Here is a 13125-nt window from a genome sequence, read left to right as displayed (position 1 = left end):
GCCTCGGCCTCCCAGAGAGCTAGGATTACAGGCGTGAGCCACCGCGCCCGGCCCAAAACTAAGTTTTTTTAAAAAGCCATTTTTCAATCCTATGGATCAATAAAAAACACACTGGTTCTAGAATGAAACAAAAACAATGCCATACTGATTTTCTAAAGGAGGCAAAATGTTTATTTAATAAAATACTTTCTGCAATAAGAACTTGAGTAACTGAAAATCACACTTCTAAAATACTCTATATTTTCTTTCAATAATCTCTTACTTAGGTTACTATCTAATTTTTAAAATCTCTTGTGAAATACAACAGGTACAGGTCTCACTCTCTTACAGCAGCAGTGGGAAGAACTATTAATATAATTTCTCCAATATATTTCCAGAAAAAAAAAATCTCTTGTAAAGAATGTTATATAAATAATGAGAGAAACAGATGAAGAGTCTGACTCAAATCCAAAGAATACTTACTTAGAGGGAGTTAATTGAACACAATAGACTATGGAGACCTTGATAGTGAACATATCCAAGTACTGTGCAAAGTAAAAGCCTGCCTAAACTTTGTCTCTTTAAGAAATTGTAAGGCCCAAATTCACACAAGTAGGTTTGGGACAGAGAAGAATCAGTGTTCTTAGCATGATAACAACATGAATGATTTCATTTCCACCAGAAACTATTTTTGGCCTTTTCTATTTACCTGCCACACTGCTATTCCTCTGACGTGCCAACTTGACCTCTGGACACTCCCTTCGTACGTGTCCTGCATCTCCACATATAAAACATCTAAGGTCTCTGGGGTCTCTAAAGTCTCGAGTGTCGTGGAGGTCTCGTGGGTCAAGGTCTCGGGAGTCTTTCTCCTCTTCATTCCCTTCCTTCTCTTCTTCACTGTCTTTCTTCTTTAGTCTAAAGAGTAAACTGCTGATACCAATAATGTGGGGCTAGGGACTTTGTAAACTGAGTAACAGAACAAACTAAACTATACAAGAGTCTCACAATAACAAAGGGACTAACATGCCCACTATGTCATGCATCTTTTTTAAGGCAAGGAAACTCACATTTATAGCACACCTACTTATTTGACAGAAACTGGGTATTCCAGTAGTTTTGTAATACAATATATTTTAAATTTATTAATATCAAATTTTGAACCTCTAATAATCCTTAGAGGTTGATATTTATTATCTCATTTTAAAGAAGCAACTGAGGCTTAGGGAAGATAAGTGCCTTACCTAAATTTATTCGTCAGTAAACAGCAGTGATGAAAACTAGGAGTTTGTTCTGTCTGAAAAGTTCCAAGTTTTTCTATTAAGCCAGACTTGATGACAAAAAGATGGGACTTTCCTGACCTATTAAATATAGGATGTAGAACCCAGAAGAGTATGATCCATAGATATATTTTGAGGAGGAATAAAAGATATATATTCCTCAAGGTATATAATATATATATACGTATAGCTCATAGCATTTATCTCAAGGATTCAGTTGATTATATTTTAATTATTGGTTTGCATGACTGATGTCCTCAGCAAGAACTCCATGTCTTGGTCATTTTTTTTTCTTAGCTCCTAACACAGTTCCCAACACACAGTAGGTGGCAATAAATGCTTCTTCAATTAAAAAAAATGAATTAATGAATGAAAAAAATAAATGTTACAGGACAATATTATACCACAAACAAATTTCACTCTATTACGAAATTCCACTGAAATGAACATTTACCTTAGTCCAATTTAAAGCCCTGAACTTTCTCACTTAAACATTTCTGAACACAACTGCAGCTACAAATTTGCCTCACATTTATTTTCCCTGTAATGTTGACATGTAATCATTTGCCAACCTTTTCCTTTTAGGGCAGTCTTTCATGTAGTGGCCTATTTTTCCGCACACACGGCAACATCGATCATTGGGAGCCAGTTCTCCATCTGTCAGTACTCTCGAATCAAAGAAGTATTCCTAGGGAGAAAATGTAATTTTACTATTAGTAGAAAAAAAATCACTATAAAACTTTTGAATCCAAATGGAAAGGAGACCAAGATGCAAACGTGGTTTAAAAAAAAAAGGAAATAAATATCACTGTAACCAAACCATGACATGAAAATAAGATTGAGAATCATCATAATAGTACTAATCACTTTATAACCACATTATATTATACAGAAATACTACAGATGAATGAGAAAATCTCAATAAAATAGATACTATTTTCATTCTCATTTTATAAATGAGGAAACTGAGTTTCAGAGAGTTCAAGTCATCTGCCATAGTATAATAAAAAATAAAAAAACAGGTTCATACATAACCTAAACATTTGTACCCCCATAATATGCTGAAATAAAAAAAAAAAAAACCAGGTTAAGTCTCTGACAAAAGATTGAGAGCTAAGTCTGACTACAAAGCTCATGCTTTCTGCTACACCAGGCCACTTCTGGAAAAGAATTATTCTCTGTTAAAAAGAGTTTTATGTCAATAAAATAATCCTGCTGGATGTGGTGGCGCCCAACCGTAGTTCCAGCTACTTGGAAGGCTGAGGTGGGAGGATCACTTGAGGCCAGGAGTTTGAGGCAAGGCTGTAGTGTGCTATGATCATGCCTGGGAATAGCCATTACACTCCAGCCTGGGCAACATAGTGACACCTCATCTCGAAAATTTAAAAAAATAAAAGTAAATTAAAAAAATAAAGCAATCATCTGGTTTATTTCAAATATGATTGAATTTGCATATAGCTTTTTAGAAGATAAAACTTTTTTTTGAAACAGAGTCTCACTCTGTCACCCTGGCTAGGGTGCAGTGGCGTCATGAGAGCTCACTGCAGCCTCAAACTCCTTGGCTCAAGCAATCCTCCTGCCTAAGCCTCCTCAGTAGCTGGGACTACAGGCATGCACCACCACGCCTGGCTAATTTTTTCTGTTTTTAGTAGAGACAGGGTTTCGCTCTTGCTCAGGCTGGTCTTGAACGCCTGACCTCAAGTGATCCTCCCTCCTCGGCCTCCCAGAGTGCTAGCATTACAGGCATGAGCCACCGTGCCCAGCAATAAAACATTTCTTATATAAAGTGGAGCAGACCCAAAGAGAAGATAGGAAACTAGTAAGAAGTAAATAATTTTCCCAACTCTTGGAACCAGGCTCATTTTTGCTTTATCTTAGCACCTTGCTTATTCTTCTAAGCCTTAGCTCAGTTTTGCATTGTCACAAAGGCTGTTGGTCCTAACAGTATCCATCCTACTGGAAGGCAAGAGAACATGTCCATTTAGCTGTCTTCAAATCTATCTACAGCTATAATCTTCAAATCTATCTATGGCTATAATTTAAAAAGACAGTAACAAGTTATTGGCAAAAATATGGAAAAACTGGAACCCACACATATTGCTAGTGAGAATGTCAACTAGCATAGCCACTTTAAAAAACAGTACCACAATTCCTCAAAAATTTAAAGATAAAATTTATCAAAATGATGTAGCAATTCCACTATTAGGTACATATCAAGAGAAATGAAAATATACAGTCACACAAAAATTTGTAAACAGACATTCACATCACCATTATTCATAATAGCCAAAAAGCAGAAACAACCCAAATATCCAATAACTGATGAATGGATAATAAAACGTGGTATATCAATACAATGGAATATTATTTGGCCATAAAAAGGAATGAAGTACTGATAATGTGCTTCCGCATGGATAAACCTTGAAAATATTATGCTAAGTAAAAGAAGCCAGTTCTAAAAGGCTACATATTATATGATTCCATTTATATTAAATGTCCAGTACAGACAAATCTATAAAGACAAAAAAGTAGATTAGTAGTTTGGGAAGAAGGGAAAAGAGAGAATAAAGATTGCCTGCTAACGGGGACAGGGGTTTCTTCTGGAGAAGACGAAAATGTTTTAAAGGTAAATTGTGGTGATGGTTGCATAATCCTTTGACTATACTAAAAGTCACTGAATTGTACATTATGTGAATTACATTATGTACATTATGTCAATAAAGCTGCTTTTTAAAAAAAGATGAGAGAGATAGTTCTTCACATATACTATTGATAAACCAGTGTAGCTAATTAAAATTATCATCCTATTTTCTGCCAGGACAAAATAAAGGCCTTTCTCAACTCGCCCAGATGCTTAAGGCAGAAATCAAGGAATCATCCTGAACTTATTCTTCGTCACTTATCACCTGTAAGTAATCACTAAGTTGTATCTATTCCATTCCTGAAAACATCTCTTGAATCTACTTTTCTCTATTCCACAATCCCAGTTAAGGTGGCCTAGATCTGAGGTTGGCAAACTTTTCTATAAAGAGCCAGGAAGTAAGTATTTTAGGTACTGGGGCAAAATTGAAGGTGTAATATAGGTATTTAGATAGCAAGAAATTTCCATAAAACTAAGTATTGAAGAAATCAGAAATATGCTAATAGTAATAATTGTATATAATTTTTTGTAATATAAGTTTACTAATGAGAAGAATGCAATTCTTTTTTGGGGAGATAACAGTTCACTTAATTGGGGTTAAAGTTAGTGTTCCCTATAATTAAAACTGATGGTCAATGTTCATCTATAAATGCTGATCTGCAATTACATTTTATGTATTTCATCTTTGAAAATGTTTTCACATGATACTAAGTAACTCAGGAACAAAAAACCAGATATCACATGTTTTCACTTATTAGTGGGAGCTAAGCTGTAGGTAAGCAGGGGCATACAGAATGGTACAATGGCCACTGGAGACTCAAAAGCAGGGAAGGTGGATGGGGGATGAGGGAAGAAAAATTACCTGTTAGGTACAATGTATTGCACACTGTTCGGGCGACAGGTACACTAAAAGCCCAGACATCAGCACTAAACAATTCATCCATGTAACCAAAAAAACCACTTGTACCCCCTAAATCTATTGGGAAAAAAACAAAATATCGCATGTATCCTATAAATATGCACAACTATTATGTATCCATAAAAATTGTTTAAAAATTTTTTTAAAAAGTTGTTTTCACAGATGAAGCGGTTGAAGATTCAGAGTAGAGATCCAGAGTGCATACGAAGGACTAAGTCTTTGATAAAAGAAAGATCTGCAGATGCAGACAGGTTTATAGATCTGGTGGCAGAAAGTTGAAGGAATATTTATCTGGTAGTATCTATTATCTTAGAGTTAAAGGATCTACTAAGAGTGAAGAGGGCGGAAGTAAAAAGTGGGACCCAAGTACAGGCACATGGTAGGTGGCTGAATTCATGTAAGGTTGAACACATAATAGTGCACAGGAGGGAGAGCGGCACAAAGGAATCTAAATTATATGCCAGAGAATAGACAGGGAATATAAGTCAAATAGAGCAGGAAAATGAATAAAGAAAATACCTGACGAATAGGGACAAAAGGGGTCAACATATGTGAGGACCTAATTGATGTAAAAGAATAGTTGAAGTGGGAATATTTGAGGGAACAAGAAAAGTGAAAGAATAGGAAATATACTTCTCTTTATCTTTCATTAGTGAAAGGGAATAAAACACATCTATCTTGTATGCTTTTATAATCCCAGTACCTATGAGTGAAATGGGTATGAAGTATAAACATGAAAGACTATGTACAAGAATATTTTCTACAATACAGGTTAAGTATCCCTTATCCAAAATGCTTGGATCAGAAGTGTTTTGGAGTTTCTATTTTTTTAGATTTTGGAATATATGCATTATACCTTCTGCTTGAGTATCCCACATCTGAAAATCCAAAATCTGAAATGCTCCAATAAGCATTTCCTTTGAATGTCATGCCAGCACCCAAAAAGTTTTAGATTTTGGAGTATTTCAGATTTCAGATTTGGGAAGCTCAACCTGTACAAGTTATAACACTGATATAATGACGATAACCTAAATGTCCATCAAAGGAAAACAGTTAAATGAACTAGTATATTCAAGCTATGGAATACTGAACAATGACTTTTAAAAGAGAATAAAGTAGATCAAAAAATCATTAGCAGGCTCATCGGTCCCTTCTCCTGGGCCCCAAATGACATTCAAGACCAAAGACTTTGATATCTATATGTAATTGAGGACTACTTATTATAACATATTGAGTTATTAAGGATTATGGAATATTTGTACTCATAAACTAAAATTAGCACATTTCCATTTACTGAGGGCTCTGATTCAGGATTCTACTAAAAAGTCTGACTGCATGCAACATTACTGGGTTCCTACTGAACATATGCACATATACACAAAAACAGTTGGAATTCCCACAATTTTCAGGTAAAATGCTTTATCAGTATATCAACATATTTGTTTTTATCTGACTCTGCTTTTCATTTATTGCTATTTCAATTAACATGTTTGTAAAATTATTTAGGTTTTCCTTTTTTAGTCATTTTGTTCTAACATGGTTTTTGTGCTGTTTCAAATTTTACTGTTATTTTATTTCTCTCCATTATAATTACTAACACCTAGAAAATCAAAAATATCTGAGAACCAGTGCTCCAAAGGAAAAAAGATCCAGACTTTTCTCTGCTTTTCTCAGCCCCCAAGAAAGAAGAGTCCTGAAAATGTACTGAATTGAGTTTAAGGACATTCATTATACAACAGTAAACACATGGCTTTTCTTTCTCTCTCTCGAGATTTCTTCTCTTAGAAGTCTCTTGCTCTGAAACAGAGACCTCCTATAGTCTTCCTAACCATCAGAAAAGCAAGCAAAAACCAGAGTGAGATCAAGGAGAATGTGTGACAATATGCCACCCCATTCAGGCCAAAAGGAAACCTCTCAGTTCCGTGCCATCTAATTCAGCTCACCAATGCTACACAAAAATTAGAGAATAATTTATAATAATAATAAAAGTATTTTATTAAATAATAAAGTATTTCTCTGGTTTTTGTCTTCTCTGTGTCTATTTTCTTTTTTTTTTTTTTTGGAGACAGAGTCTCACTCTGTTGCCTGGGCTAGAGTGCCATGGCATCAGCCTAGCTCACAGCAACCTCAAACTCCTGGGCTTAAGTAATCCTTCTGCCTCAGCCTCCCAAGTAGCTGGGACTACAGGCGTGCGCCACCCATGCCTGGCTAATTTTTTCTATATATTTTTAGTTGTCCAGATAATTTCTTTCTATTGTTTGGTAGAGACGAGGTCTCGCTCTTGCTCAGGTTGGTCTCAAACTCCTGACCTTAAGCGATCCTCCCACCTCGGCCTCCCAGAGTGCTAGGATTATAGGCGTGAGCCACCTCACCCAGCCTCTGTGTATGTTTTCATCAAGATTTCTAGAGATGCAATAGGGACAGTGAGCAGCACCTAAAATTCAACAATCCTGAGTCTTGAATCTACTCTCACTCATTCAACAAATCCTTATTTTACATAACCAATGCTCCAGACACTATGATATGAACTGAAGATATAAAAGTAAACCTTATGAACATGGATCCTGCCCTCAGGGAGCTCACAGTCTAGTGGGGGAGACTGAATTTAACAAATAAACAAAGAAAATCTAATAAAAATGTATCTCATTATGGACTATGAATGCAGTAAGAAAAAATATAGGGAGCTATGACCATCTTTTTCCCTAACGTCAACTTGGAAACTGGATAAAGTTCCTTGTACCATAAAAAAAAAAAGTTCTATAAGAAAAAGAAAAAGATTCAGAATTCAAATAATGTAAACTTACAGCTTCTCTGCCAATGAGTGGATAAAAAGGGGTACCAAAAAGTTTCCTTCCATTGATAAATGCCTTCATGATGAAATTGGTCACTATTAAAGAAAGAAGAAAACAAAAAAGATGCAGACATTAGTGTGCCAGAGCTTTAAAAGGAGGTAATCTCTATATTTAATACTTACTTTTTCTAGAAACTCCAGCACCAAGGTTATGATTCAAGTCAAAAGGATCTGGAAAAGAAGTATATGATTTTTTAAATAAAGAATTTTGTTCATTGTAAAATATAATATACTTAGTAATCATAACTGGAGTCTAATACTATATCCACTGACTCAGACTATCCAAATCAGCAAGTTATTCTTTTAAAATTATAGACTAAGGGATGAAAACTGATAAAAATCAAGAGGAAGAAAGCCAGGCATAGTGGCATGCGCCTGTATTGTAGTCCCACCTACTCAGGAGGCTGAGGTAGGAGGATTGCTTGAGTCCAGGAGTTCAAGTCCAGCAGGGGGAATATAGCAAGATCCCATCTCTAAATAGTAAAAATTTAAAAAAATTTTTAAATAAAATCAAGAGGAAGAATGTTCCAAATCCTAATGTGTTCCAGTTTTCTCCTAAATGTCATTGGCCAAATTTTAGTTTTGTTCCTGAATTAATATCAGCTTAAATGATTACCTTCAATCGCAATGCACTTGGATGTCCATTGCTTCTCGAAAGTCGTTAATAGCTTTTTCTGCCGAATGCTAATTACATACTCCTTGAAATCAAACTCTTCAGTATAGAAGCGAAGCAGTCCCAACCAAAGCTCTCCTAATGATTCTGTGTTCTTTCCAAGTGAAGGTAAACGTTTTTTCTACAAATAAGTAAAAAAGAAAAGAGAAACAACTATACAGTATCATCCAAAATATGAACAGCAAATCCAAGTAAAATTATTAAATTATGCAAATCCTAAACAAGTTATCAGTGGGCATTATGTAACATAAAGACTATTTAAAAATTACCAGTTCTTCTGTTTTATCAAAGAAAAAAGCATTCCATCCATCAACCATTCTCTGTGGAATCTGTTTTCCATCAAAGATCTGCACAAAGAAATGTAATTGCATTATTAGATTTCAAGTTATCCAACCCAAAGGCCCAAATACTCTTATACCATTTTATAATTTACCTATAAAAGACATACTGAAATACTTCTTCCAAAAACAACAAGTCAGGATGGTATAATTTGATGCCAAGTAATTAATGAATAAAATGTATCTGAAAGACCAAAGCTGGAAAAGGATATCTTAAAGAGCATCAGACTCCAAATGACATATTTGATGTTATTTGATGTTACCTACTTGGCCTATCAAAACACATCCAGTCCAAGATTAATGAAGCAAAACTAAAAAAAAAGAAAACGAAAATGGCAGTTTCATCAAAGGATCACAGATGTACAAATATACAATAGATAATACCTATTGATTGTGTACCCACAGGAAATCAACAGACCTGTTTTGATTTTAGTACATTTAATCATTTATCTGTATCAGATAAGGCTGAAAAGCACTTGGACATTGATATTTTAATGGAAAATTAGGTAGCTTTCCCTGACATCTTGATAAAGATTATAAATTTTCATTATTAATTACGAGTAATACATAATTCACTGTCCTAGGGACAGAAGGGAAAAGGGAGGGGAAAAGAAATGCTATTTTACAAGAAAAAAAGTATCCCAAAAGATGATTGCATAGGCACAACTGACCTTCACAAGTAATTCTGAGACTTTTATTCTAAAGGAGGTTTAAGAAAGAGATGCAATAAAGTAGAAAGGTACAATAGGTTCACAGTCGGAAGACCTTATTTCTGGCCTCAGTCCTGTAAAATAGTGATTCTGGGCAAAACAATTATCCTTCTAAGTCCTCAGTTTTCTCAGTGAAAATGAGAGATTGCATAAATTAGTCAGTAGTTTACAAATTTTATTTTTAAGGTATAGAACCCTTTCCTAAAATGGAATTTTCTTGGAAGCTCAATATGTAAAACAAATAAAAACAGAGGCACTCTAAGAGAAGCCTGTGTGGAGAAAACATACCACACCTTTTCTTTATGCAGCTCTCCCTCTTTCCCCAAACACATGCAAGCACAAACACACACACACACACACACACATCTCAATGGGTGCCAGGGTACAGTTAAACCAGAGTACAATTTAAAACTACGAGATAAGACAGGCGCCATGGCCCTTTTCGTTTTTGATGGGATAGTAATTTGCAAAATTAACTACATGTCTAACCCCTCCAACTTCATTCTCAGGTTTAAAGTCCTTGTGGGTCAGGACTATAGGTTATATCTGGAGCCCCAAACCCTACTAGATAAAAGCTTGCCATATAGAGAATATTTAATATATGTTGAATTAATATATTTACTCTGTAAGTATGTTATATAAAGATCAAGTTTCCAGGGACTTAAGGTAATAAGTTGCTTTTTGTATTTACATATAACTTAAACAAATATAGTTACCAAAAGTCATCTAGCATAAGTTCTGACAATTCATAAAACATAAAAGTGAAAGACTGGTAATTACATATATTAATATCTAAAACAAAAGACATGGGATCCTGCCCTCAAGACAGAAGGGAAAGTATTAAAAGGCTGAAATATAATATTTTACCCTTAACCATCCTGTTCTTGGGGTAGCACTACTGTCCAATGAATAAGTAGCAAGGGCAGTACTGCTAACGCCTACACAACACGCTCACATCAACTAGAGCTTTGTTTTACTTTGGTGCAATTTTTGGAAAAAAGAAAAATCTCTTTTCCACCAAAAAAAAAAAAAAAAAATTTTACCCTTAAAGATTGAGATGCTATTATAGGTATTCCATGCTTTATAAAATGGATTTATTTATTTGCCAGATATTGAAATAATATAAGCTACTCTTTAGACCTTGATTGTTTTTAAGAGAATTTGTTCTTCTGAGTAACAACCATGATCCAACTCTTTAGACCTTGATTTTTTTTTTTTTTTTTTTTTTAATAGAGTCTTGCTCCATTGCCCAGGCTAGAGTGCGGTAGTGCAATTGTAGCTCACTGCAACCCTGAACTCCTGGGCTCAAGTGATCCTCCTGCCTAAGCCTCCCAAGTAGCTAGGACTATAGGAGTGCACCACCACACAGGGCTAATTTTTTTTATTTTTTAGAGAGACAGGGTCTTGCTATGTTGCCCAGGCTGGTCTCAAATTCATGGCCTCAAGCAATCCTCCTGCCTAAGCCTTCCAGAGCACTAGGATTACAGGTGTGAGTCACCATGCCCAGGCTAGACCTTGATTCTTTTAGGAGAATTCTAACCTTCGAGTAACATCCATGATCCAACACAACTATGTTGTCTGGTAACACAGCAGATAGATCTGTGGGCTTTGAAAAATTAACTAGTCACTCATTTTGTCTGTTCTTTTGAACTCTTATGTTTCACTGTACCTAATTCTCCACTCTGTTTCAGCCCCCGGAAGTACTCACTAATACTATTTCCTCCCTCCCTCCCTTTCTCCCTCCCTCTCTCTCTCTCTCTCTCTCTCTCTCTCACACACACACACACACACACACACACACACACACAAAATCTCTCAATCTCTTTCTCTCTCTCTCTCTGCTCTTTCACTCAACACTAATCATCCTACACTCAGCACTTAATCCTCCCTTTGAAGCCTCATCAAACAAATCAATCATATTTATATAAGAAGTGACCCACTTCCATATTTATTTCCTTAATTTATTGTAATATTTTAACATCTATCGCTACATTTAATTGTAATTTTTTTCATTGTGGTAAAATATACATAACATAAAATTTGCCCTCTTTAAGTGTACAATTCAGTGACATTAAATATATTTATATTATTGTGTTGCCATCACCACCATCCGTGCACAGAATTCTTTTCATCTTGCAAAACTAAAACACTTTATAGTACCTATTAAACTATAATCTCCTATTCCTCCCTCCTCGCCTAGTACCTGGCAACCACCATTCGACTTTCTTTCCTTATGAATTTGACTTTTCTAGGTAGTTTGTATAAACAGAATCAAAGAGATATTTGTCTTTTTGTGATTGGACTATTTCACATAGCATAATGTCCTCAAGGTTCATCCAATAATTACAATTTTTAAACTGATACAGGATAAAAGACCAGAATTTCATAAAATCAAATGTGAACAACACTCCAAAATCTCTTTTGAAATTTATTTTTACGTAAAAATTTGTTTTTACCTATGATGATTTTGCTAGAGTACACTGAAAATCTTCTACTTAGGAAAGCTCCTTTTGACCTAAAGAATTTTGTATTGTTGACCATCAAAAAACACTCTTAGCTAAGCCTTCATACCCAGCCACCTAAAGTTAGGCTCAATTACAAATAGAGCCAGCGATCACTAGCTTCATCAAACACATTCTTACTGTCAGAAGATGATCATTCCAATGATCAATACTTAAATGATACCAGAGCAATGAACAATGGGGTCCCACATGACAAACACCAAAAAAGACTAGAAACAAAAATCCATGTATCATCCATCTATATGTATCACAAAGTCCTCCACAATCAAAGCTCATTATGTTGGAAAACAATCCATGAACTGTCTCTCATTTTACCAATTGTTAAGCATATGTCTGTTAAGGAGATAACAGGAGAGTTTTTGAAGTTGAATATGGCAATCTTATCTATATTTTTCCTATAATAATATTAATAATGGTGCTAATAATAATAATTGTAATAGTAAAAATAATAAAAGCACTGTTTATGAACATCTACTACATTCAAAGGCATTCAACATCTCTATTCCATATACTGACACTGAAATAATATTACTATATAATATTACTATTACATTTTTAATGATAATGAAATTCAGATTCATGGAGGTTGGGCAGATTGTTGAAGGCCACAAGGTCAGAATTAGGATTCTGACTAGTTTTTCTCTGGCTCCAAATATCATGCCCTGCTCTTTCCATTACATTGTGCTACCCCAGACTCCTAATCCATGAATAATGAGAGAATACAGACAAATCACCACGAAAACATAATTTGTGATCCATTTTTGTTAATCATAATATTCTGGCAAAGTGGCAAATGATATTACTAGAAGAACCATGCATAAAATCCCCAAATGTAAAGCCTAAACAACAATTAGACTAATATAGAGAGTGATATTGGCCTTGGCAGGCCTAATTAATAAGTTTTAAATATTCTACATGAACAACCTTGTTAAAAAACAAATCACCCCTGGTTTGCAAAAGCTGGCCCAAAAAAAAAAAAAAAACCATATATATCACCCCTAGCCAGGCTAAATAAGAAAAAAAGAGAGAGTACATAAATTACTAACATCAGAAATGAAAGAGGGCGGGCCGGGCACGGTGGCTCATGCCTGTAATCCTAGCTCTCTGGGAGGCCCAGGCGGGCGGTTTGTTGAGCTCAGGAGTTCGAGACCAGCCTGAGCAAGAGTGAGACCCTGTCTCTACTAAAATTAGAAAGAAATTAATTGGACAACTAAA

The 13125-nt window shown here is 35.1% G+C and overlaps 1 protein-coding gene across 1 annotated transcript in view; it reads right to left on the bottom strand.

Annotated features, from left to right (window-relative positions):
• ZCCHC11 (zinc finger, CCHC domain containing 11) overlaps positions 1-13125 on the bottom strand; it is an 88106-nt gene that overhangs the window by 17984 nt on the left and 56997 nt on the right. Inside the window, exons 20-25 of the mRNA XM_012639344.1 lie at positions 8610-8687; positions 8284-8461; positions 7791-7838; positions 7621-7703; positions 1829-1944; positions 689-909 (exon numbers count right to left, since the gene is read on the bottom strand). Of these exons, the coding sequence (XP_012494798.1) occupies positions 689-909; positions 1829-1944; positions 7621-7703; positions 7791-7838; positions 8284-8461; positions 8610-8687 (724 nt within the window). The remainder of the gene's footprint in view (positions 1-688; positions 910-1828; positions 1945-7620; positions 7704-7790; positions 7839-8283; positions 8462-8609; positions 8688-13125) is intronic.

This window comes from Propithecus coquereli, unplaced genomic scaffold (assembly GCF_000956105.1).
Source record: "Propithecus coquereli isolate 6110/MARCELLA unplaced genomic scaffold, Pcoq_1.0 Scaffold14, whole genome shotgun sequence".
In the NCBI taxonomy this organism is placed as follows: domain Eukaryota; kingdom Metazoa; phylum Chordata; class Mammalia; order Primates; family Indriidae; genus Propithecus; species Propithecus coquereli.
This window is presented reverse-complemented; position numbering and strand designations above follow the sequence as displayed.